At 40.0% G+C, this 27854-nt stretch overlaps 3 protein-coding genes across 3 annotated transcripts in view; 2 read left to right on the top strand and 1 right to left on the bottom strand.

The window, feature by feature from the left end:
* The window catches only part of LOC146635088 (uncharacterized), a 163370-nt gene that overhangs the window by 70927 nt on the left and 64589 nt on the right, over nucleotides 1-27854 (bottom strand). The window lies entirely within an intron of this gene.
* On the top strand, nucleotides 245-13110 carry LOC146635090 (low affinity immunoglobulin gamma Fc region receptor III-like). Its single transcript, XM_085349811.1, has 8 exons — nucleotides 245-275; nucleotides 882-917; nucleotides 5392-5655; nucleotides 10461-10706; nucleotides 10793-10828; nucleotides 11036-11191; nucleotides 12423-12507; nucleotides 13074-13110. The coding sequence occupies exons 1-8, from the start codon at nucleotides 245-247 to the stop codon at nucleotides 13108-13110; spliced, it is 891 nt and encodes a 296-aa protein (XP_085205937.1).
* LOC146635089 (polymeric immunoglobulin receptor-like) overlaps nucleotides 16740-27854 on the top strand; it is a 29499-nt gene continuing 18384 nt past the window's right edge. The window contains exons 1-3 of the mRNA XM_085344776.1: nucleotides 16740-16809; nucleotides 21299-21631; nucleotides 23029-23385. Coding sequence (XP_085200902.1) covers nucleotides 16740-16809; nucleotides 21299-21631; nucleotides 23029-23385 — 760 coding nt within the window. The remainder of the gene's footprint in view (nucleotides 16810-21298; nucleotides 21632-23028; nucleotides 23386-27854) is intronic.

The raw sequence follows: 27854 nt of genomic DNA, 5'->3' as shown, positions 1-27854 counted from the left end.
CTGGTTTGATTCCTGTGTTTCAGCTCATATCTGCCTCTCTCACTGAGGGGGACGTACACACACACACACACACACACACACACACACACACACACACACACACACACACACACACACACACACACACACACTAACCACTAACTCTATTTGAACCAATAGAAAGCTGGTGCTCAGAGGAAGAGGGCGGGCTTTACTTGGTGTCAGTGACAGAAATGAAAAAAAGGTCAAATGAGTGAGAAGGACGATGAAGGAAACATCTGTGCTGTGTCTGCTCTGTAAGTAGAATCTCTGTGTTTGTTTGAATTCTTGTACTTTGACTGTCTGCTCTCCTGATAACTGATGATGGAGGAGAAGACATGAAAAACAAATCAGGCTGAATTCAAGTTCAAACACCACGAGGACCAACTGCAGGTCTGAACTGACTCTTTATCTTTGCTCAGGAGTCGAGGAAACACAGCAGGCAGTGAAAAGATCAAATCATTCACTCATATCAACACAGCTGCACAGTGGACACATGAGTGTACTGTGGTTTCTTTTAGGAGTAGAGGACATGTTGTATTATATGAACAGTGTAGTCAGTGCACATATTTATGATCACAACAATTACATTCAGTGCTGTTTCTGAGATTTAAAAAAATAATAATTAAATTTGAATAGAGGAGCTAGAACAGTATAAACTGTAGGAATATACATATGGGATGTTCTGTTTTACTATTACACACTTCCCCATCTTTTGTTGTCCAAATGTTTTTGAAACATATTCCTGTCATCAAATAGAAAACGAGTAGATATACCAGAGAGAGTTTGTGTGTTTGTCAGCTGTTTGTGTGGAGTTGATTTGAAATGACACTCAAATCAACCTGAGTGTCATTTCTCTTTAGTTCTGATCTCACTGCTGAGCTGCTCAACAAACCAAGGTCAGTAACCTTCTTCTGTCACAGTTTAAACCTCAGAAATGTGGTAACACTTTATTACACGACCTGCGAATAAGGCACAAGTACCCAATACTTGCATGCAATTTGTGGGCAACAAGGCGCAACTACCCTGCAACAAGAAAAGTGATTATGATAGTTTTAATTTTATAGATAATATATAAGACAGACTTAATAGTGAAACTTCCATTATGCAGAAAATTACTTAAGCAGAACCAGTAATTACTCGGGTTGCTGCAATACTAAAAATTATTTACAGAACAATCTGTATCTCTTTCCCTTTAAAATACATGGAAGTTTGAAAATAGATGAAATTACGTGACTCCATAACACGGCCCACAACCCAGTAAGTACTTACAGTACTTGTTTCATTGTTTCTTGCAAAAACCTGATTTGTTGCCCGCAAAATGCACATAAGTACAGGGCACTTGCGCAGTATTCGTGGGCAACGGAATACATGTATCGCTACATATTTAAAATACAAAATATGAGTAACTGTATTCCGTTACGGTTCTTGTTTAAAAAGGTAGTAATCAGAATACAGTTACTTATTTTATGCAATAAGAGACTCTAATGCAGGGGTCTCGATCTGGTGACTGTACACTGTGTTCATGTCATTCAACGCCTCTCTCTGTCTCTCGCTAGCAAAGTTGACCCAGACAACAAAGTAAAGCTACTTTTCGGCTACGAGCCAGAGCATTCAGAATACGTTATACTCATTGAGTAATATAACAGAACACATTATAAATACATTTTGGGGCACATATTCTGTAATCTGTTGTGGAATACATTTTAAAAGTAACCTTCCCAACACTGGGTCATTTTATAAAATGTAGCTAGAAATGCCTGCCAGTCCTGATATTGTTAATCAAAAAATGTATGCATTACACATTACAGATAGTAGTTTGTTATAATACTCAATACATTACCATGTTACCCTGTAAAACAGGGGTGTCAAACTCAAATACACAGTGGGCCAAAATTCAAAACTGGAACAAAGTCACGGGCTAACGTTAATATTTATTGAAAAAAAAAATCTTCCTCCAGATATAAGAATGAATCTTTTCTTATGGACTCAAATAAGTTTTGCTGGAAAACTGAATATGGAACAAGCAAAGCTTTATACCAAACAATATATACAGTGGGGCAAAAAAGTATTTAGTCAGCCACTGATTGTGCAAGTTCCCCCACTTATTTTCCACCCTAATTTACGAATAAATTCTTTACAAATCCTACCATGTGGATTCATGGATTTTTTTTTCACATTCTGTCTCTCACAGTTGAAGTGTACCTCTGGTGCAAATTACTGACCTCTGTCATCATTTTAGGTGGGGGAACTTGCACAATCGGTGGCTGACTAAATACTTTTTTGCCCCACTGTATATTAGCTGTATAATACCAGTAGGCCAGCTCTAATAGTAATTTGGTATGGCTTCGCGGGCCAAATGTAATTAGGCGGCCAGAGTTTGACACCTATGCTGTAAAATGACCTGAAATACACAGCCTCATAATTACCATTTAACAAAGATAAAAGCTAAGGCTACAGCCACACACACCAATACACTTAATGAGGACATTTGTATTGGTGATATTTCACTTAGCATTTGTGTACAAATACAACACAAAATAAAGATGGAAACCGGTGCAAAGACACTTTAAAGTGATTACCACAGTGATTCTGTAGAAACATGAACAGGTAGAAATGGAGGCTGCAGCCTGACTACTGATCAGTTTGTTACCTGTTGAAGTTCAGCATCTGGCTGCTGAGCTGGGGTCAGCATTCACTCAGCTTTAACATTACTCTGGATTCCTGGCTATATATCTCCACAGTTTACAAAAACTACAACTACTCTCTTCCTCCTGCCTATGGACTGAAATTAGTTGACTGTAGCACAAATGTGCCGAAAAAATGTAATTCTTTAAAAATATGGAAAATTAAAAGAACAAAAAACATTCTTTGATTGTTTTTTTCTTTTTCAATTCAATTTTATATTAATCCCATAGAGTCAAAACACAAAGCACATTATACTGTAAGATAAAGACTCTACAATAATACAAAGAAAATCCTTACAATCAACCCCGTTTGAGCAAACATTTGGGAGAGAAATACTCAGGAAGAAACCGCCAGGAGGACACAAGTTAAGGAGGGCTGCCTGTCTGCTGCTTTATGCGTGAAGGCCAGAAGACACCAAACATGCAAGTTATTAAAAAACAACAACTCCACCCTTCTAACAGTATTAAATGGATGAAATCTACGGAGAACAATTTTTGCATCAGACTATAAACACATAAAGTTTGACATTTTAACGTAGGAGTGAATTCAATTCAGCACAATACAACACTCACTGTTAAGTCAGATTGTTGAATGTTGCCATTGTGCTTCTTAAATTTGTAAAGTTTTAGTTCAAACTACAGGATCAAGACATTCCTTTGTCCCCCTCCCTCTTAAGGTTCTGGGAGGAGGCTGTAGTGCTTTATCACAAGCACATCCCTTGTGAAGATTCTGTTTGATTTTGCTTCCTGATTTTATTATCCTTTTGGTGAGCAGGAGGTCACACACAAACACAAGTTCTTGCACATGCATACACGTGCACACACATAAACAGGCATAGGGCCTTGTCTTCACAACCAAGGGGGGTTTTACGGAGGGAGGTGCTGTGATGTGTATTGTAACAGTTTGTCATTAAAAAGGTTGCGAGGACAGCTGCTCTTTAAAGTATTTGGGCTACAGAGAGGTGAGGAGCATAGCTCCACTGCCTGGTTCTGACCAAAGCCTTTCCTCGTTAGCGAGTTAAAGACCAGTTAAAGATGTTCTGTCTTGATTTCGCTCATCATGAGGAATAAGTCTCTTAACTAGCGGGGCCTGTGGAAACATACACTCACCATCAAGGTGCTCAATATGCTTCATAATGAGAGAGAGAACTCTACAAAGATGAAAAGAAAACCACAACAATCAGACAACCCCCTTTGAGCAACCACTTTGGCGACAGTGGAAGTGAAAACCTCCCTTAAAGTGGGAAGAAACCTTCAGCAAAACTAAACTCAGAGAGAGGCAGCCATCTGCCACAACTGGTTAGGGTGAGCTGGGGGAGATAAAACAAAAGAAATGCTGTGGAAGACGGACAGAGATTAATAAATCTAAATATTTAATATCTAAATATTAAATGCATTGGCTAAGGAACGAAGACAGAGGACATGACAGACTTAGACAGGAAATGGGGAATGACAAAGCAACAAGAAAATATAGATCAAGAATAACTAAACTTTGAAGCAAAACCAGCTCAATACATTACAACTAAAAGAAGAAGAAAGTGTACTTTATGGGTCCCCGTGGGGAAAATCCCTCTCTGCATTTAACCCATTCACTCAGTGAAGCAGTGGGCAGCCACTGGGCGCCCGGGGAGCAGTGTGTAGGGACGGTACCTTGCTCAGGGGTACCTCAGGGTAGCTGTTCAGGGGAATCGAACCCCCGACCTTCCGATCATGGGGCCACCACTCTACCTACTGAGCTATCCCTGCCCCGAAGAAATCACCATAACACACAACAAAACATTGCTGGGTCTAATGACCCAGAACCATGACAATTTGTGCCCTACCTGATTTCCCTTTTTTTGTATGTTTGTCACACTTAATCGTTTTTTCCACACAGGGCCATCTGAGCATGGATTCTTTCCATGGTGGCGTTGGTGTAATTTAATTTATAAACTACATTTGTGTTTTCTTTGTCTAATATTTAAATGTGTTTGATCATCTGAAACATTTACAGTGAGTGTGACAAACATACAAAAACAGGAAATTAGAAAGAGCACGAATGCTTTTTCACACCACTGTAAATTCAGTTGTGGATTTAACAGGGAGCCAGTGAAGAGAAGCTAACATAGGAGAAATATGCTCTCTCTTTGTAATTCCTGTCAGTGCTCTTGCTGCAGCATACAGCTACATTTTAGTTTAATATATTCACTGAAGGACATATCCTGTAAAAAAAACAACACCTTCCTCACAGTGTTACTGGACGTCAGAATAATGCCATCCACAGTAAGTATCTGCTTAGATACCACATTTCTAAGATTTTTAGGGCCAATTATTCTAGCTTTCATTAATTTCATTAAGAAGTGATCAAACAAAGAAGTTTTCAGGCAACACTGTTAATGTTCAGTTTCTACGCCATATTTCTTTTTTCCTGGTGTGCAGAAAACTGAAGAACATTTGTAATGCAAGCAACACCATAACTGTAACTGTAATGTTACTGTTAATGTTAATGTTGTAATGTAACTGTAATGTTACGGAATTTAGTACAGTTCCAATATAATTTATTGTGTTAATGGAAAATGTAATGTAATATGATCTGTTTGGTTTGATGTTTTGAGAATGAAAATTATAAAATAATAAAAGCAATAAACCATTTGGACCTTTTTATCAAGTATAACACATAATCAATTTTTCATTTTAACCCTCACAGCTCGTCTGACTGTGAGTCCCAGCAGCTCCCAGTTCTTTCAATATGACTTTGTGTCTCTGAGCTGTGAGGAGGACGACAGCTCTGCTGGATGGACTCTGAGGAGAAACACAAGCAAACAACAGAGGACTCAGTGTGGAGATGGGTGGGGAACACCAGCTGGTTCTTCCTGTAACATCAGATATACTTACCCATCTGACAGTGGAGTTTACTGGTGTGAGTCCAGAGAAGGCACCGTCAGTAACATGGTTCACCTCACAGTCACTGGTAAGTAGATCAAAAATCGCAAAGTGCTTTACAATAAAAAAAAAACTGAGAACAAAAATATAAAACAGCATACATATAACATCATACAGCCTAAAACTAGTTAAAAGCTAATTTGAATAAATGAGAATTTAGTTGATTCTTAAAAGAATCCACAGCTCTAAAGTATTTGTCAACCCTGGTCTTAAAATGAGTTACAGGGACCGTTAATAGCCTTCGACTACAAGAATAGGTGCTGCATTCTAGAAGGTCAGAAATATAAGCTGGGGCTTGACCACACAGGGCTTTAAAAGTAAGGACAAAGATTTTTATATGAATTTTGTGCAGTGTCTTTTTTGTGTTGTTAAAGCCTAGCAGAAGCAACATTTTGTGCTGACTGAAGATGGTCAAGATCTTATTCAAACACATAAATAGCTCTTACAATAATCAAGCTGTGATAAAATAAAAGCATAAAAATTAACCTCTAATTCAGCTTGCGAGACAACCGTTTGACACTTAGACATATTTATTAGTTGAATAAAACAAACAAACACTGTTTCTGATTCATTCACAAGAATGGCTCCCGAGTTCAATTCAATCTATATACCACTAAATCACAACAACAGTTGCTTCAAGGTGCTTTGTATTGTAAGTAGACCGTACAATAATACATACAGATAAAAACCCAACAATCAAACGACCCCCTATGATCAAGCACTTTGGTGACAGTGGGAAGGAAAGACTTTAACAGGAAGGAACCTCCAGGAGAACCAGGCTCAGGTAGGGCCGGCCATCTGCTGCAACCGGTTGGGGTGAGAGAAGGAAGACATGATGAATGACGTACTGTGGAAGAGAGACAGAGGTTAATAACAAGTGTCATTCAATGCAGAAAGGTCTTTTAACACATGTTGAATGAGAAAGGTGCCTGAAAACTCAATGCATCATGGGAATCTCCCAGCAGCTTATGTCTGTTGCAGCATAACTAAGGGAGGTTCCACAGAAGAGGGGCCTGAAAACTGAAGGCTCTGCCTCCCATTCTACTTTTAAATACTCTAAGAACAACAAGTAGGCCTGCAGTGCAAGAGAGAAGTGCTCTAATAGGGTGATATGGTACTACAAGGTCATTAAGATAAGATGGGGCCTGATTATTTAAGACCTTGTATGTGAGAAGGAGAATTTTGAATTCAATTCTGGATTTAACAGGAAGCCAATGAAGGGAAGCCAAAACAGGAGAAATATGCTCTCTCTTTCTAGTCCCTGTCAGTACTCTTGCTAAAGCATTTTGGATCAGCTGAAGGCTTTTCAGGGAGTTTATGGACATCCTGACATTAATGAATTAGAGTAATCCAGCCTGGAAGTAATAAATGCGTGAACTACTTTTTCAGCGCCAGTCTGAGACAGGATATTTCTAACTTTAGAGATGTTGCGCAAATGGAAGAAAGCAGTCTTACATATGTGTTTAATATGTGCGTTGAAGGAGATCAAAAATGACTCCAATGTTCCTCACAGTATTAGCTGTTTGACAACTATTACTGACATACAGTGTTGGGACTAACGCGTTATTAAGTAACGCATTAAAGTAACTACGTTATTATTGTAGTAACGAGCACGGTAACTAGTTATTATGCCAAAATCAGGAACGCGTTAGTCGTTACTGGGATTTAGATAGGGTCGTTACTCGTTACTTCGTGTGGTGGCTATCACAGAGCTTCCACAGATTCAGTAACATTAGCAAGTGGTGGAGGCCAGCAGGTGGATGAAGGAAAAGGGACGCAAAAGGAAAATAGACCCGAGGCGGCCGCTGGTCCGAGAGTGTCAGGTGAACTTCAGGTAAGAAGTTATGACCTGCAGTCTCTCTGGGTCAGATATAAACCAAGTTTAGGTGGAGTTTATTTTCGTTATTCTGTCTTTTTCCGTACTGCGTGCTAGCTAGCATGACGGAGTTTCTATACAGCTGGGTGGGTGCTATGAAGTTAATGATGTTGAACTTTATTTTGTTCATAAGTTATTAGAGTTGCCAACCGTCCCGTCTGGTATTCAGAGAAAATATTACGCGTTTCTTATTGAGGTGAAAAGGAACAGAGTTTGTCCCGTAATTCAGCTACAATGAAAAAGTCACAAAGCTGGAGTTATTCTGTGTCTTGCTGCACAGCTGCCTCTTCTTCTTTCATTCTCTCCCCCTCCCTCTCCTGTTTCTACTTCAATCATGAAACTGATCAATGATCAGCTGATCGGCTTTTCTCTGTTTATCGCTCACTTTGCGCCAGAAAGAGGAAACCAGCGGATGTCGCGCTAAACAACAGCAGCACGTTTAAGCTTGATCAGCTGTTGTTAGAATTTATTTAATATTAATTTCTAGTATCAGCTGATGTTTGCTGGAGCCACAGCTGCAAAACTGCTGGTCATGATGTCGGTTTGGTTATCTGGTGAGAGGGAAACATGAAGATGAAACCAGGAGATGTCCTTACTGGATCATCAGAGCTGAACAGGTGATGGAGAAACAGGTTTACCTTTTAGGTGACATGAATGAGTTGAAGGGAAGTTATGAACAGTTTCTGAGAGACAAATAACCCCAGGATCCTTTTCTAAGTAGCTGACAGCTGGTAACTGTGCAGGGGCGGATCTAGCAAAGTTTTGCCAGGGGGGCATGTACGGCATTAACAGGGAAAGGGGGGCACAAAGAAATACTTTTCTTTCTTATTCTCATATAAAATGTCTAGCTTTTAAAAAATAATTATCTGAATCTTACAACAAACGATTGATAGATTGATGCATATATACCATCAAAACAGTGAACATCACTGTCACAACAGCGTTTGTTTTCATTCAAAGGCTTTATGATTTTTCCTATAATGGTGGGCCGGTCTCTAGTCAAAATGCCCGGGACGATTTTCTGTCCCAGTCCAGCCCTGTATGCAGCTCATCTGCAGTCTGGTGTTGCCTACATCTTCCTATTCAGAAGGCAGAATTTCCGAGTTCTGAGTACAATCGAAAGCACCACGACTGCAGTTTTTGTGTTGGATGTAAAAAGCAGGCTAGGATAGAATCAGGCGTGGGATTTTTTTTCAGTTTTTGTGTTGGATGTAAAAGGCGCACATGACGCTGTGACGTAGGCTAGAATCATGGCAGCAGTCAATGACGGTCCAGGCGTGGGATTTCTCTCGTGGAAATATGCACATTATCTTTTCCTTTCTATTGGTGGGTGGCACAGTGCACTTGTGGCAAGTAAGCAAGCTAGAAGACTGGCAAAGTTATGGAAGAAACACATTAACAAGAGAATTCTGAGTAAAACCAAAGTTACTTTCCCTAGTAACTAGTTACTCTGAAAGTAATGAGTAACTTGAAGTAACTAAGTTACTTTTGAGAGAAGTAACTAGTAATGTAACTAAGTTACTATTTTAAAGTAACTTACCCAACACTGCTGACATATGACAACAATTATTGTATCTAAGCTGAGCACCAAATCAGATAAAGTCTGAAAAACAAGACTTACAGAGTATTTCTGTAAGTATCTCTCCAGGTGTTGTCATGAATCCAGCTGTGTGCATGTCAGATATGACCCCAAAGCAGAATCCAATAAACCAAAACTAAACTGAAAAACCCAGGCACTTACCAAATAACACTTAAAATAACAAAGTAGCCTTAACATAATACAAAAATAACAAAAACACATAAAACTCAAACCGCTTAGATAAAATGATCCAGGACCATGACAGGTGGACGATAGATTACAAATAACACTGGTTTTTCAGTTTTCCAGCTAGGATGGACAAGGCTGAGCTTCAGGCTTTCAAATGGATTTGAAGTCTGTCTTTGTCTTTGTTTGAATAATAGACTGGTGACATCTGAGGTTTGGTTTGCCAGACGAACCTGTACACAAAGGTATTGCTTGATTTCAATTATTCAGTTTTCAGGGGCATTAATTAGGGTTTCTATTTTATCAGAGTTCACCTGCAAGCAGTTGTCAGAGACACACTGTTTGCTAATACTAAAACAGTTTATCAAGCAGGGCAACTTTAAATATTAATTTGGCTTAAAAGAACAGTAAAGCTGAATATCGTCAGCAAAGAAATGATAAGACGCACGAGAAAATTGCCAAATTATTTGCCTAGGGTGAAAATATACCAAAAAAAAAGGGTTAGAGAATTGTTCCCAAGACTGAGCCCTGTGGTACCCCACAGAACAGACTCTTAGAGTCTGGCATCACCTGGTTTGCAAAAACACCGAACTTTCTGCCAGAAAGATAGGATTTAAACCACTTTAGAGCAAAACCTAAGAGCCTGTTAATCAAAATACTGTCATCAACAGTGCCAAAGGCAGAAATAAGCTCCAGGATAACCATTACAGTGGATGCAGCAGAGTCAACCGACTTCAAAATATCACTAGAAATCACTAGAAACCTTGAGTAAAGGACTTTTTGTAGAGTGAAGCACACATAAACCCAGAAAGAAATTTGTCAAAGATGTCATGCTTTTCCATAAAAGAAATGATTTGTTTGGCCACGTTTTTAAGAAGCTTTCACAAGAAAGGGATCTTAGAGATATGCCTGTAATTTCTGAGCTGTGTATTTCTACAACACAAGGCCATTAGCAAGAAAACAGATTTTAAATAATGCTGTATGGATAAAGTCATTTGGGCAGGTAGATAATTCCATTTTATCAAGTAAAGATGAAATGTCATATAGTGTCATCGGATGAAACACATTCAGAGACTAAGAGAGTGGAGAGCCAGGAACAAAGGTATGACACTGGTAAGCTGAGTGTGTGGAGTTAGTGTTGATGAAGCTGTGTGTAAATGGATGAAATGCTGTAGTTTGTCTCTGTGTTGAGGTGGATCAGTGATCCTGCAGAGTCCTGTCCTCCCTGTGATGGAGGGAGATGACATCACTCTGCTCTGTAAAACAAAGACCACTCCCTCCAACCTCCCAGCTGCTTTCTATAAAGATGGCTCCCTCATCAGGAAGCAGCCTACAGGTCACATGACCATCCAGCATGTTTCCAGGTCTGATGAAGGCCTCTACAAGTGTGACATCAGCGGTCATGGAGAGTCTCCATCCAGCTGGATCACTGTCACAGGTGACACACTCACCTGTCTGTGTTTCTGCAGCTTTCAACATTCACAATGTGACGACAACTTAATGACTGTGTTTGCTTTATTTTAGGCAAACACACCACCACACCTCCACCTACATCCACACCTCCACCTACATCCACCACTACATCTACACCCACCACCAAAACCACCACAACTGTCAGATCTTCACCCACCTCTATACATACATCTAGCACCACAACTCCACCCACCATCACACCCTCACCCACCAGCTCACATTCACTCACTGCCACCAAATCTCCATCAATAACTGCTCAAGGCATTACATCCACACCTCCACCTACATTCACCTCTCCTCCTGGTTCCACCTCCATCGCTCTTCCTCCATCACGCTCTCATCCTCTTCTCTCTATGATGTTGGTCTCCTCTGTTGGATCATCCTGTGTTGTGGTTCTACTGGTGTTACTGGTTCTGCTGGTGAGACGATGTGCTCACAGGAAACCTGAAGGTGAGACTCAGACTTCCTGATTGTTCGTGTTTAAGATTCTTCAGTAGAATAAAGGTCACATACATTATTATTATAGTTACAACTTTCCTAAATGCAACCTGTTTTTAGATATTTAATTTATATTATTTTTAATTTTGCATCATTTCAGCAGATCAAGAAGAAGCTGGAGAAGATGACATCATCACTTATGTCATGTACAGTTACATCCAATTATCAGATCCTCAACAACAGCCAATCAGAAAAAGCAAAGGTAGTACTGTGTTTCCATCAAAAGGGTTGAGGTTGACATTTAAAATTTTAAATATAATTGCAAAACTATGTGACGTGTTTCAAATGGCTGCTGAGTTGTTAGATTTGTTTCTAAAACAACTTTTTTGCAACTTTACAATTAAGGAACACTGCAAAGTAGGGGTGAGGATGTTTCAGAAATAGGGCGTTAGTAAGGAACTTTCTCTTTGATTTCTTTGTTGTAACACTAATTTATTGCTTCTTGGCAATAAATCTTATACTGTTGGAAAGTCTGTTTCTTCTCTTAAATGGCACAAGATTTGTAAGGAAAATTTGTGAGTTGAGCAGCAGAGTCAAGTATGTAGATTGTATGTGTTTGTGTTGTTCATGATGGCATGACTAGCACTCACAAGCTGATTCCACAAGTGTTCAGTGAGGTTGAGGTCAGGACTGCAGGAAGATCATTCCATCTTCTCAGAAAGTTGTGCCTGTGAAAGTTCTTGAGAAGATAATTTTTTTTTGGCTTAGTGTGAAGCCAATTAAGTCACAGATTGAACAGTCCATAGACCTTTAGCTGTGTTTTCAGCCTCTCAGACATTTGAACCATTTTTAAACTTGCATGTAAAACCACAGCAGCTACTTCCTGTTGATGACCCCAGTTAGTGTGAACCAGGTTAAGGTTTAGACGTCTCACCACAAGATCTAATGCTAGCGTTCAATTCATGAGAACCCTTTTGCTTTGTGCTTTGTGGTATAGTGTGTGCATTTGTATTATTAGAATATAGCAGCCTTGTGGTCATCCACAGTTGTTTTTCACAGAATGAGCCGTCAGTTATTTCTGGTCATTATGAGTTTCACAGCAGAGGTTTTAACATAGGAAAGCTGAAAAATGCTGCCGATTATAAAAATCGCTTAATCACCTAATCTTGTCAATTACTTTGCAGCTGTTGAGTAATAATATAACAGTGGTAGCTTCAGTAATTTTATATGCTTAATATTACAGAGACTGATACAACTGTGGTCTACCCAGCAGTGGGCTCTGACGATGTCAGTAATGGACAAACAACCATCAGGACAAGAAAGCTCAGGTACAGCTGGGCTGTTCACCCTGTTTACCGTCATTATGCTAGGCTAAGCTAAGAAAAGTTTAAATAAAGTAATCCATGAGAACCAAAAGTGCAGGCTGCAGATTGCTCTAAACATATAATGATTTTTCTACTCTTGGGTTTGTATGATATCATCGATACCTAATATGGTCTCAGTGACATATGCTCCAGCCACCTGTTATTTCAACCTTTTATTAGTGATTGGCAGCAAGGTAGAAAGCATGGTAGAAAGTTGCCTTAAAGGGAGAGGAGCTAATACAGATTGTTTTAGACAGGATGAACTAAGGGGCTCCAACAAAGCTCAGTGTAAGCTAATGAAGTATTACCCTGAACTGTGAATCATGCAGAGGTACTCTAGTCAAGTCCAAGAATAAAAATAAAGAGCTGGAAATGAACACAGAACACAAATCTTCACAATCAGATTCAACAAAAATAAACTTGTGCAGTGAAAACACAAGTTATAGTGCATGAATTTCAACAGCGTAGTGTTGCTTCAAATACAGGAAATGGTGCAACATATAATTGTGACTCTCCTTATAACCCTGCAGGTACATCAGGCAGGCAGCTGAAGTTGACGTGCAATAGAATAACACCGACAATAGTGCAGGGTCTATTTTTGATTGAACCTGCAAGAAACACTAGAGTTTTTTTTATTTGTTTCTCTAAAACTGCACACAACAGTTCACCTACAAAGTAAAACCTCTGAGCTTGAGAGAAAAAAAACAGAGCACTGTTTCTGTACCCAGAGAGCAAAATGTTACTAGTCTTCAGTAGGATACAGTCCATAAATGTTTCACTAGGACTTTGAGATAAATTGAAACATATTAGCAAGATGTCTGACAGTCCAGTTGACTACAACTGAATAACTACAGAACATCTGTCATTACCGCTGGTTATCAGTAGACCATCCAGGTATATATTGTGCTAGATGTATCTATACTTACTCTTGCTATAGTGAGAACACACGTATGCACTCAGTATTACATCATGAACAACCCACATCTCCCTCTGCATGAGTCTGTGAGGGTGCTGAGCAGCTCTTTCAGTCAAAGACTGAACCTCACTGACAAAGTAAAACAGGAATGAAGATCGACACAAACAACCATCAGAAACAGCAGCATAAATGAAGTAAGACATGAAACACTGAGAGGCGAGGCAGAGAAACTACAGACGGAACACAGAGGGAACTAATGACAAACAAAAAGTAAGAACTGAAGCTGAGAGAAAGAAACACTAAACCACACTAGAATAATTTGAAGAAGCAGTTTAAAGTGTGAGCAGTATGGACATTCTGATTTGTATCTAAAACTGGTTCCCAGTAAAGTCTGAACTGGGACTGTGTGTGATGCAGAGAGGTGGAGATTGGAGGTCTTGACTGAACTACAAAGCTTGTAATCATGTTTCCTGTTGTTTGAACTGTGTGTGTTTGTGTTCAGACTTTAAACCAGAGCCAGACGTCGTCTACTCTTCACTGAAGGAGTCCACCAGTCCAACCACTGACATCCAGCTGCTGGTCTCTAACTGGTCCCCCCAGCACCTCAGACCAGAGGACATCCACATGTTACAGATTTTATGTCTTTTTATCACTGAATTAGACTCTGATGATGCAGAACTACTTAATGGAAATCAGTTACTTAATTTATTGGCATGCAGATGTTTTATGTCTTCAGTAACTTACAACAAGTATCCTGTTGTTGTTCCTTCCCCTTGGAAACATTTATATAGTCTCACTCAGTAATATAAGATTAAAACACAGACTTGAGTGTTGTAGTGTCTGATAAACTACAAATTCATGAACTCAGACTGGACTTCCTTCTGAATCACATTTCCTGAATGAGCAGAGAGCTCAGTGCTGTTAAACTTTCAATGGATCTTAAAGCCTCTCTGAGGTCAAAGTCATCATAGGTCAAAGGTCAAAGTCATCATCCAGTTCTCTAATTTGGAGAAGCAAAACTGTTTTGGGTAAAAAAGTCCCACAGCTCATGGTCACAGGTTGGGTTGGGCAACCAGTTTTGCTTTGCCTCTTTTGTTCTAATGCAACATAAAATGATACAGACAGAGTATAACTGAGGTTTACTGAAAAACTAATCAGTTCCAGAAGGCAGATTTGGAAAAATAACTTTAAATCTGATCTCTGAGTTCAATAATATCAAACTTTTCATTCTAGTTAGTTCAACCCACTCTGTTGTGTATTTTCCTCTTGAGTTAACTACATATATGAATGCCTGCTGATAACTTAATGGATGTTCAACCATGTATGATCATAGTTCACTAAGTCATGAAGCAGGAATTATAGATTTTATTCTAAGCTGTGAACTTTTTTTATTCTAACTGTGAACAAACAACAAAACAATGGCAGCCACTTCACAAACGCATGGCACAACATAGAAGAGCCACCTCCACAGGACAAAACTCGCCTGTCCATCTGCATCTAAAGGACAAAGGACACTCTTTCGAGGATGCCAATGTTCACATTTTGGACAGAGAGGACAGATGGTTTGAAAGAGGAGTGAATGAAGCCATTTATGTCCACTGTGAGCGACCATCTTTGAACAGAGGCGGTGGTTTACGACACCAACTGTCTGCCATCTATAATCCAGTTTTGAAATTCCTCCCCAGACGCCTTAACACCCACTCACATCCTGGGCCATCTGACATCAGGACATCACATGGTAGGGTGGGGCCAGGTTTCACAATGAGCTCACCCGAAACCCTGGCTGATTGTGAGCTACACCCATTTTCTCACCTTGGCTCATGTGATTAGGTAGAGGTTCAATAGGGGGTTCATTGTCCCTCTTTGGGGGGAAACTCCCACTGGGTTTAAATCTGGGACTCTCCACCATTTGACCTTAGAACTGAAGAAGCTTCTCGGATGAGAGGTGAAACGTCTTCAAGCAACTTAAAGAAGTCCTGATGCTTTTTTTTTCTAAGCTCCTTAGACTACGATGACCTGGATGACTGAGAACCTTCACAGACATAGACAAAATAGACTTAAGTAAACCAAAGGAACTTTGGAGTCTACAAATCTGTCTCACCACATCTTAGTGGTTAATGCAGTTGTTCCGGTAAACAGAAACAAACACTTCCTCTCTGCTGAACTGCAGACACTGTATTTATTGAAGAGGCACAGCATCACTTTAGTGAGTCCTGCTCACCTTATGACCAAAGAATGAATCCAGATGATCACAAAAATGGAATCAAATATCTATGAGGATGTATTATTGGAGGCTGAGATGAGTTATCAGACATTGTTGATCTTTTGGAAAAAATTAACAAAAATATTCAAATATGTTCTCCTCCTCCAAAAGCAGTTTTTATTTTATTTTCTTCTCTCTCTAAAAAAGTGTGTGTGTAAGAAAGGTTTCCTGTGTGAGGTACTATATGTAAACTATGTAAAAATCCAACAGGTGGCAGCAGAGGAGCTTCAGTTTGACCAAGGTAGGATGTCATTCTAGAAGATGCTGGGGAAAAAAGTGGTGGGGTTACTGTACCAGTATGAGGGGCGGAGGAAGGTTGCTTTCAACTCAGAGGTGTGAAACTGAGATTTTTTTCTAATCCCGTTTAAAAAAGAAAACAAAAAAAGCCATTACAATCATCTAAGATGGATGACACAAACACACGTGTCAGTTGTGATAATTTAAATGATTTACCTAAAGCAGTGATGCCCTGTAATTACTCTTTTCTATTAATATTCATTGCCATAATTTGTGACACACAGGAAAAAAAAAGCTTGAAGAAAAGCTTTGTCTAATCTCCATGCGCTAGCTTCAATTATCTTCTCAGCTTTATATATAGTATATATACCGATGACTTAAAAATAATATAAAATAATTTCCAAATCCAAATTGGTGAACAATAAATGAATGACAATAAAGCTTTCATCCAGTGTATTATAATCAGTCATATCCAACCAAATGACTGTTATTAAATATGTTTCTGCCATGAATCCAGATTGTTCCTCATTAATTTAATATAATTTAATATATAATTTAATATACGTCAGTCCTAATGTTAACCTAATGCAGAACCATTTCTGCGTTTCCATTGGAGGACTCCGGTCCAGCCCACCATCTCTATCTCTCTCTCTAACTCATAAGTGTGGCGTTACAGACCTGCTCTCTCACTCAGGGACTTTCAGCTTTATCTGAACCTCAGAGTTCATCTCATATAGTCTCTTCTGAATCTCAGATTCTGATTTTAAAACAGAAACAGAAATGTCTGCTGGAACTCCGTCACTATGCTACAATTTCCTGTTTTTCAGCGTCTTTGTGTTTGTCTCTGCAGGTGAGATTTACTGTGAGAAAGTGAAGGTTATATATTAATAATAATGTGTGTGAAAGTGATACAAGGTTAGACAGAATCCAGCTGTGACAAAGAAGTGTAATGTGTGGATGGGCTCAAACTGTGCTCATGAATATTTTGTACTTGTAAAGTTGTGAACTGAGTTTTGTAACCTTGTAAACCAAAATATCTGAAAATGTTATGCTTGTGCATCTGTAGACTAGAATTTGCGTGTTTGTAAAAAAAACAAACAATTATTTACACAAGTTACAAATATTTTTTTTGTTAAGGTCTGGTTAGACATACAAAGCAAAAATCTACACTGTGTTCCAAATTATTATGCAAATTATATTTTTCTGTGATTTTCCTAAAAAGTCGATTCAGTCAGCATAATTTTTGAGTCATCAACCATTTGAGTATAATTTAAATGTTACTGAACAAACCGCACAATAAAAACAGTGTTTTTCAAAAATAAAAAAACTTAGTATGCACTGCTCCAAATTAATAAGCACAGGGTTTCAAAACATTTTATAGGTTGTAGAGAATTGAAAATGGTCATTTGTTTAATTTGCAGTATTAATAGATCAATTTTTGCTGAAATCAAAAGCTATTTCCATCAAAAAACACCTTAACAGGTCAAGTTACATATTAACATAGCACCCCTTATTTGATAGCAGTTTCACATTTCTTGAATGTTCCATGGATGCAACATTCAAGTTTCAACTTGAATGTTTAATTATGTGGGGTACAGAAAAAAAATAAATTATAGACTATATTTTGTCAGGTTCCCGTTTCTGTTGACCCAGCGTTTTAAGTTTTAGTTTATTTGGATGTTGTTTATGTTTAAGTTCGTTAGATTAGCAAAGTTCATTTGGTTATTAGACTCCTTGTGTTTTCTGCCCCTGTATTCCCTCACCCTTTGTGGTTCATGCTGCATGTCTTATGTTATCAAGTTTGTATTGTCATGTCTGTGTCTCGTGTTTCCTGTTTTATTTTGAAGGAGTTGTGGGTTTTTTGTTCATTGTATTTAGGCTACGTGCACACGTACCCGGGTATTTTTGAAAACGCAGATTTTTCTATGCGTTTGCACCTTTCGTCCACATGTAAACGGCGTTTTTAGTCACTGAAAACGAAGCTTTCTAAAAACTGGATGGATGGATATCTTCTAAAACTCCGTTTTTGCATTTACGTGTGGACGAGAAAAACGGAGAAAATGCGTCAAAGATGTGCGCATTTTTTGACGTCACACTGTGCGCCACGTTATTGTTTTGGTGAAATGAATTTCTACAATACTGTTACTGTTAATTCTACTCTCTGCAGTGTTTAAATGCTTACATACACACACAGTTACTGTCCCTCCCCACATACGACTCGGTTCTGCTTCTATGCCCCAGCTTTGTTTACTCTTTCCCACCGAGGCATCTAGACTTCTGATTGGCCAACATTTCTGCACAGTTAGGAATATATCGCCACCTGTTGCTTTGACATGTTCATAGCAGCGTTTTCCTTCATTTCTGCCTTTATGTGTGGACGGGATTATTTTTTAAAACGAAAACGGAAAAGCTCCGTTTTCCTGTCCTGTCATTAGCCTCATGTCAGTCAGCTGTTCCCCCATGTGTTCCCACTTCCCCTAATCACCTCCTGTGTATTTAAGTCCTTTGTTTTCAGTGTGTCATTGTCAGATCGTCTGCGTTGTTTCTAGGCCAAGAGGTCAAGTTTTCTTATGTCTGGTCCATGTTCCTGTTGTAGGTTTTTATTTAATTTAGCTCAACCAGTTTAGTGTATTGTTAGTTTTGCCTTTTGTTTGCAGTTAATTTGCTAGCCACAATAAACGGCTCGTGCTGTGTGTCTGGGCGCGCCCGTGTCTCCGGACCGTGCTCTCTCGGGGCTCCGTGCTTATGTGTTTAAAAATCTGTTAAACCATATTAAAATTGTTTAGTTAAACTTGTGCTTTTGTAACATTCAGTATGGCCGGAAATACAGGCTGCATGCCTTGGGGCAAAATTTTATTTCGATTTATATGCATTTGTAGATTTAGAATAAAACTCAGTCAGAAAAAAACTCTCGCCAATCCCCTAACCCTAATCCTCCTTACGCAGGGAAAACTCCTTAAAAATCCCTCCGCGTTTTCTCCAAAACCCTAGAATAACTTGTTGGTACCCCCTCTATTCCCAAAACCTTATATTCAAAATCAGGGGAAAAATCCTTAGTCTTTTTTCTTCAAAACCATCCCTCTTACTAGCTACCTCTAAAATTCTACGCAGAGTCTAAGTTCTACCTCGCTCTTAATCGTACCGACCCGCAACCGCTTCCAGAGCACAATTTTTTCCTGCTTGTTCGCTCCCGCTCAGCTCCCGAATGCTGCTTACCTCGTTTGAAAATTTCCGCCGGAGACCAACTCCGCCTAATGTCGCCCCCCTGCCAATCACATAACAATGGCACGGCTCCCTTCGCACCCCGGTTAGCCAATCGGCTGTAGGTCCGATTTTTATGATCTCCCGCTCGGGTTAAGACTGCCGCCGTGCTCCCAGAAGACCCCTGCCTTCAGCCATATCAACAACTGGCGCCGCTCAGACTGCTTGCGAGTTCGCATAGGGAGCGGCCGATTTCAACAGCAACTTGCGTCTCTTTCCTTATCCGCATATCATTCGGTAAGTGTTAATCTTCCTCTCTAACTACATGTTTGCATTTTCCTTTTTACCATTCTCTCAATCCTTTCATTTAAAAAAAATATCACAATGGTTTGTAACACGTACAATACACCATCCGTCCATCCATTCGCTTCCGCTTATCCTTTTTTCAGGCTCGCGCGGTGCGCTGGAGCCTATCCCACGTACAATACACTTTAATATATATATAAGCTCGACTTTTAACTCCCGTAAAAGTTTATACATTACATGTCTACATCACCTATCATGGCCTCATCGGGTATCTCATATCATCTTGTTATTGTTATGTTATGCTCCTTTGATATTTTGCTAGTTTGCGTGTTTTAAAACTCTTTTTGTTTTTCTTTATATTTTTAGACCCAGATGTGTTAACCTGATCCCTGCGAAACACCAGCTCTGCGTGGATTTTGACCACGAGTGACCGGATGTTGTTTCCGGCCTGAGGTTGCCTGAAATGCCGTGAGGCTCGTTTGAAAGATTGCGCCCGAGACCAACTCCGCCTCCAAGGCATGCCTACCTTTAGCTGCCACCAGTGAGATATCAGAGCCGGGCTCCCTTATCCAATCAGGAGCACGAGGAAGACAGCTTTTGCAGACTCTCCAGAAATATACAAGTCCTTACCAGCTGCTCTGCAACCCAGTGTTTCTGGTCCCCTCACCAACATTGCTTTTTGAGATCTTTTTTATGAACCACCAAAAAAGCAATTTTACCCCACAGTACAGAAGACTGGATCTGAGGGCAGCAGCGGAGACAAATGATTGTAATGAAGCGACGGACATTTCATGGCTGGTCTTAGATAATCGTGAGTTATTATGTCTTATGGTGAAAAGTACATCGTTTTGCAAGAGGCATACAAGCACTGTGGAAAAAGTAATCATAAAACTGTTTTTGTGAACACCCTACGTTATGCTTTAAAAATGTGATACATGTAATGTGATCATCAAAGAACATGATTTTTTTTTAAAACTTTTATTCTTATGCTTTTAAAGTATGTCAGATTATCTTAAAACACTTATTTGTATGTTATAATGTTTTTCTTACACCATGTGTAATTTTCATAGACACCTTGTTCATTGTATCAATGTGTAATTATCTATCTTTGGTAAATAAATAAAATATTTAATCTTGTATTTGTGTACTTTCTGGTGATTCAATAAAAAATGAGTCACATATCGCTCTGATAAACACAGATAGCTGAAAGAAATGTTTGATGGAACAAACGAAACAAGTGTCTTGCTGCTAAACTTTTAAGTCACCATGGTTTAAATGAGAAAATGCCACTAGGAAACTAGCAGCCCTTTGTTGGGATTTTTAGAGATACAGAGATCCACCACATACAGAGATTCACTTTTTCACGTTTCATGTTTTTTTTCGTCTGCATTTGGGTCCACCTTTCACTCTACACACAGTCAGCCCCGCTGATTGTGACATATTTGTACAAAACATGGGTATACTTATTACATTTGAGTCACATGTGTTCTTGAAGAAAATGTATCTAAATCTGCCACTAAGAGACTCACAGTGTCTTATAATGAGAGGCTGCTTTCTCTCACACATTATGTTCACTTATTATCAGCACATGTTGTTGTTCTGTGGAAGCTAACATCTTGTAGTTTCTGACACTTTGCATGTTTAGCATGAGGCTAAAATTCCCCCTCAGTGGGTCACTGGTGACCTGCTGGATGTTCAGAGGTTCATTAAGTCCAACATGACTAAAAACTCAAATGTCAAAGGAAATAAACAAAATATTTAAAGTCAATCATTCTGGTCATAATTGTACTTTGACCTTTAACCTCTCTGCTCTGTGTTGTTTCCTCTTTCAGACCAGAAAATCATCACAGCTGAGTCTGGACAGGACATCACTCTGACATGTCGAGCTCCAAACAACAACATCACAGCTGTACATTGGAGCAGAACTGACCTGAGAGATAAGTATATTCTTTTGTACCAGGATGGTCACTTTGTTCCAGACGACCAGCATCCGTCTTTTAAGAACCGGGTGGATCTGCAGGACAGACAGATGAAGGATGGAGACGTGTCTTTGATTCTGAAGGATGTGACGATTAATGATGCTGCAAGATACAAGTGTTATGTCCTTGTGAATGGAACAGACTCATGGAAACTCCTCAGCATCATCAACCTGAGGGTTTCCCCAGGTGAGTGAGTGATGGTCCTACAGTCCAACGAGCATATTTAACTCTTTGAAGGATAATTTTAACCATATTTATACAATATTAATATAATAATAAAATCACTTTAGTACATGACGATGCAAATATTTTAATCTAAATTCTAATGTCAATGAACTTACTTATCATGACTCTGTCATGTAGCACACCTGCAATACAGGAGAAATTTCTGTTGTTTAAATGATTTAATTTGCATCAGCAACTTACAAGTTTCAGCACTGGACCTCTCTGTGAAATCAGCCATCTGTCTGCACACAAAAGATGAGCCTGTGTAACTACAGGGCTCCAACAAACAATAGCCAAACATTATGTTGATGTTTTCAAGTTTGTTTCTCTCTCTCTCTCTCTCTCTTGTTCTCTTCAGAAACCATGAACACTGAAGAAAACACAAAGTTTACAACGTAAATGTCTATCATCTTATTAAAGTCTAACATGTTATTGCCCATAAACAGTGTTGAGCTAGCAGTACAGGAAAATGTTCAGATGCTGAACATACAGCATCTGTAACTTTGTATCCATGCTAGTTCTGACCCACAGTGCCATAGTTGTGCTCTTAACTAAACCCTGGTCATGTGACCATTACATACTCTACCTCAAACAAACTGTACAGCACTTTAAACCTTTAACAAACCCTTATTTCTTAATAATTTTTTAGACAGGTTCTTAATCTGTTGTGGGAACTGCTGGCTTGTGTGTGGCTGGGTGCTGTGTGAGGAGTTTTTCATGAGCATGCTCACGTGTGTGTGAGCATGCGCATGAAAAACGCGGTGACCGAAAAGAATGTCACGGATAGAGGCAGCGACCGGGATCAGCGTTCTAATGGGCTACAGCCCATGCAGTGTGTTTTCAAATGTGCAGTACCGGTATTAAAGCCTCGTGTCTTCAGTACTCCTGGGTGTCTCGGCTGATTTCTGTCTGCCTCACTACTCCACAAAAGTGATGGGAGTTAACCCCGAAGGAGGACAAAACTTCGGCCCTGGAGGAAGCATTTCCCCTTGCGTCTCCCGACCACGGTCAGGGGACCGACAGCGAGGAATGGTTAACAAATCAATGCTACATTTTTTTGTCTCAGGGACAGTTACCCCCTGGATTGGGCCAGATGCTGCTGCAGTCACACACACCAGTGTGACAGGAGTGTGAGAGAGATTAAAGAGAAAGAGACAACAGAACATGTTCAACTATGAAAACTCGACTTTAAAACATTTAAATAGGTGCTGGATGTTCAGAGGTTCATTAAATTCAGTCCAACATGACTAAAAACTCAAATGTCAAAGCAAATAAACAAAATATTTAAAGTCAATCATTCTGGTCATAATTGTACTTTGACCTTTAACCTCTCTGCTCTGTGTTGTTTCTTCTTTCAGACGAGAAAACCATCACAGCTGAGTCTGGACAGGACGTCACTCTGACATGTCGAGCTCCAAACAACAACATCAAATTTGTACATTGGCGCAAAGCTAACTTGACATCAGGCTATGTCTACTTGTACCAGGAAGGGCAATTTGTTCCACAAGATGGGCACGTTCACTCAGATGATCAGCATCCATCTTTTAAGAACCGGGTGGATCTGCAGGACAGACAGATGAAGGATGGAGACGTGTCTTTGATTCTGAAGAATGTGACGTTTAATGACACTGGAACATATGAGTGTCGTGTCTTCATGAATGAAACACGCTCTCAGGAGCTCATAATCATCCTCCACCTTCATGTTGATCCTCCAGGTGAGTGAGTTGAGTTGAGTGTGTGTGTGATCAGAGGTGAAGCTGCTTCCTGGTTGTTGATGTTTGTTTGTAAAGATGTTGTTGATGAGACTTTGTAGAAAGCAGCTGGTCTGAGTGATGTGATCAGAGTGCAGTAGATAATGTCTGACAGCAGTTTGAAGAGCAAATGGATTCTGTTCTGTTCTTCACTCATCACCTACCTGACAGCTGACACCTCACACCTGTTTCTCACCTGCAGGTCAGCCAGGAGTAAACAAACAGGATGGAGGGAAGAAGGAAGAAGGGCAGAAGCATGAAGTGAAAAAGGAAGAAGGGAAGAAGGATGAGGGGAAGAAGCATGAAGTAAAAAATGAAGGAGGGAAGAAGGAAGAAGGAGAGAAGGATGAAAGGAAGAAACCTGAAGTTAAAACAGAAAATGGCAGGAAGGGTGAAGGGGAGAAGGATGAATCTATTGCACTGCAAGCTTTACCTGTTCTTCTTGTTGCTGCTGTTAGTGTTTTTTTTCTCATCTAAAAAAACATCAAAAGAATCCCCCAAAAAACAACAAGCAGAGTCAAAAACGATAAAACGTTCTGTTCATCTGGTCTCATCCAAGTGACTTCTTCAGTCTCAGCTGACTGCAGGTTTCCCCAACATGGAAAAAAGAGCTTTGTTATCCAACCCTGGACCATCACCAAGTTATTAGTTCAGGTATGTGGATGACACCTGGGTGAAAGTCAAATCTCAGGATGTACCACTGATCACATGAACTTTGTGGACCAACACATCAAATTCACCAGGGAGGATATGAAATATCTCAGAGGGGTCAGGGGTCAAGAGCTGAACTCTGAGGCTGTGTCCCATTTCAGGGGTTGCATGCTTGAAGTACGCATTTTAAGTGCGGTTACGTCACCACCACGCGACGACGGCTGTCCCAATTCGAAGTGTACTTCAAATGCATACTCCAAATGCGCCGTCGATTTCCCCAAATATCAATCGTGGTCCGGTGCACGCTTCGTGGTCCCATATATCCCACAATTCATAGCACGGCGGTGGGTGTGGATAATTTTGCCGCAAAATACGGCAGAAGGGAGCGGCCGAAGAGGTTGTTTTTTTTTTTTCCAAAACTTTATTGAACTTATAAAGCGAACAGTCAGTCATTCCAGTTCAGTTTGTACAGTAGACATACAAGGCAAATAAAAGTAACAATATACAGTACAATGAAATAAGAAGGATAAATAAATAAAGGAGAAAAAAAGAAAAAAAGGGGGGAATGACAGACTTCATAAAAACTTTGTACTTGAAAGTTGTGACAGCTGATTCGTTAAACATTTCTGAATGAACTTCAATCAATGATAAACCTTTTTTATTGGAAGTTAATTTAAGAGAGTTTAAGTAATATTCAATTTCAATCAAAAAAAGTAATTAAATGATGGGGTTGAGTTTTGAAATTTACATTTATGTATGTGGAATTTCCCTAATAAGATGGAGCGGCCGAAGAGTGAACTGTCAAAAGTACTGGAACAGTGGCGCGGCTGCCCCTCTGTTGGTCTTCCATGGTCTCTTGTGTTCTGGGGGCCTCTGGATGTTTGGAGTTTTGATCTCCTCCATACCCGCTTCACACCCTGGAGGACGGGGCTGTGGCCCCCCCACACTCCCTAGCAGATCATTACATGGAGAAACCTTTGGAATGCAAGCATGCTGATCCACACAGGTATGCACACATGGGTATTCACAGACGCGGACTAAAGCTTTCTTGGCTGCTGCCTCAAAGCACACTGTGCGCTGTCTATCTTGCGTGCTGCACAATATCGTTTATTATTTAATAAATATTGATATCTATGACTAGCTAGTTTATTGTGATGGTGCTTTGTTTTCTCTATTATTATGTTGCTCTTTGTTGTTTGCTGTCTCCTCTGTTTGTTTTTTTTGTTTGTTTTTTTTTTTTCTCCATACAGGTGGCCCAGGACCCCTGTCCTATTTATTAAAAAAAAAAAAAAAAAAAAAAAAAAAAAAGACAAAGGATGAACTGAAGCTCTGCCATCACGTAATGTCGCATACTGCTGTTTCTGATGTCATTTAAGAAAAAAAAAAAAAAAAGTACTGAATATGACGTCACTTATATATGTGCGAATGTGTAATAATTAAAGTCAGTCATATATCCACAAACACAACAAGCTGAAAGTCAGTATACATATATATATATATATATATATATATATATATATATATATATATATATATATATATATATACCCGCACACGAGAGCTTGGTGGAGGAAAATTCGTCTTCAAAGAACGCAGGTGTCAAGGAACAGAGGCAGAATAAACCTCTTCACCTGTGTAACGGGCCGACCAGTAGTCCACCTGGAAGGCCGAAGAAAGAAGAGCAGCCTAGGAGGAGATCGCCGCGCCTACAGAAAGGAGTGGTAACAAATTGAGAGTTTGAAAAGGGGTGGTTCAAATAAAAAGAGTAAAAAAGGGAAAGAGGAAAACAGAAACAAAGTTTTAAAATTTATGCTAAGTACAAATATACATAACACAATGCCATCCCGCGAACCGGAGATTCGTGAGGAGAAAGGACTGATTAAAATGTTGCTTGTGATTGTTAGTTTGATGACTGTGATGATATTGATAATGGCCCTATGTTTGCTTGTTTATATTTTGCAGGGAGGCCCCCGCGAACTGTCTGAACACTGGGGCCAGTTGAATCCAGCACCAAAAGAGAAATCGTTTATTGAAACAGGGCTAAAAAGGAGATCAAAACGCGAGGTTTCGGGTAAAAGGGATGAGTGCCTGAGTACATATGGTGGTTTAGAGTTGAACTATGTTAATGGGTCCACAACTTCATTCACCTTTGATTTATGCGATGTTTTTAAGTGTGGAGGAGCAGATAGTAGTTGGAGAGCATATAATGTGTGGGTTTGTTGGGATTATGCAGTAAGTACACATTGTGAAAGAGGGAGTAGGCCCTTTGCAAACTGGTGTCGGAACTGGAATCAGGTAAAGGGTTACACTGGGGAAAATGGGGAAACGTCAGGACAAGGGTCAGAGAACGTGTTAAAACTCCAAAGAGATTATAGTCCATCTAAGAATCCTTTGACTATGTCACTGGGCAACTGGCGGCGTAAAAACTCTTTGTATTTAGTCTTGGGTGTGGAGACTGTGGGAACTGACCCGAAGGGGTTAATTAAAATTAACTTTCTTGAAAAGGTTAATCCCGTAAATCCCGTAGAGCCAGTTAGAGAAGAAAAGGAAATACACATGATTAACAACCAAATAAACGCTGTTGTAAACTCTACAGGAAAAAGGGGAAATGGGCCGTCATATGTGGTACCAGAGGAACAGGAACTAAAGGATAGACGAGTCCTGGCGGTGGACTACACTAGACTAAAGCCTCAGGATTTAATTGAGCGCGCCACTGGGTTCAGTGACAGTAATCTCTGGCTGGACTGGATGGCTCTAAATGCTAGGGAACAAGAGGTATCCAATTGTGTTGCTTGTGCCTCTGCTAGACCACGGTTGTTCACAGAGCCCGCTCCACTCCATCCGGAGGACAAGTGGGGTTATGATTGCATGTTGCGAATGACTAGAGGAGCGGTGAGTACTGGAGACTGTACTGTGTTATCCAGTTTGTTTCCTCCAGTTGATAAGCGGACAAAGGTGGGACCATTTTTGCCGAAAAAAGGTAATTATACGTGTTTTAAGTTCTCCACAGATAAAGTAATATATAACGTGGGGGAAATAGACTCAAGTTGGTGCGCTGTTACCCAGACGGGAAGAACCACAAACAATGTAAGTGATTGGGACTTGGGCTAGAAGTGGACTTTATTATTATTGTGGGCATAAGACTCTTTTGGCTCGTGTTCCTCTGGGAAGTGTGGGGACGTGCGCGATGGTGAGACTAGGAGCACCTCTTATGCTAATTGGAAATCAGGTAAAAAAACATCCCACAGCACAACACACGCACATTGGCAGCTAGGCGGAAGAGACATATCCTGTCCAAAAGCGGGATTGAGGGAACACATGCTTATGACCCTAGGCTGAACTCGCCAACCTGGATTGACTCAATAGGGGTCCCCAGAGGAGTTCCGAATGAGTATAAACTCATAGACCAAATAGCTGCGGGTTTTGAGAATCTTCCAATAATTTCTGCTCTTTTTCCAGTGACCCCGAACAAAAATGTAGACAGAATCAATTATGTTCACTATAATTTGCTGAGGCTCTCTAACCTTACCAGAGACGGGATGGAAGGGTTAGCGGAGCAGATGGGTCCGACCTCATTAATGGGAGTCCAAAATAGAATGGCCCTTGATATGTTATTGGCGGAAAAAGGGGGGGTTTGTGCGATGTTCGGTGATCAGTGTTGTACTTTTATCCCGAATAACACTGCTCCAGATGGCTCGGTGACGCGAGCCTTGGAGGGGCTAAAGAGTCTCTCTAGGACCATGCATGACCACTCGGGAATTGACAACCCGCTGGAGAGCTGG

Source organism: Diplotaxodon limnothrissa, linkage group LG3 (genome assembly GCF_057381915.1).
Source record: "Diplotaxodon limnothrissa isolate DT_005_m linkage group LG3, D_limnothrissa_male_GT1.1, whole genome shotgun sequence".
Taxonomy (NCBI): Eukaryota; Metazoa; Chordata; class Actinopteri; order Cichliformes; family Cichlidae; genus Diplotaxodon; species Diplotaxodon limnothrissa.
Note: the sequence above shows the minus strand (reverse complement) of the source record. Positions and strands in the feature narration are given on the sequence as shown.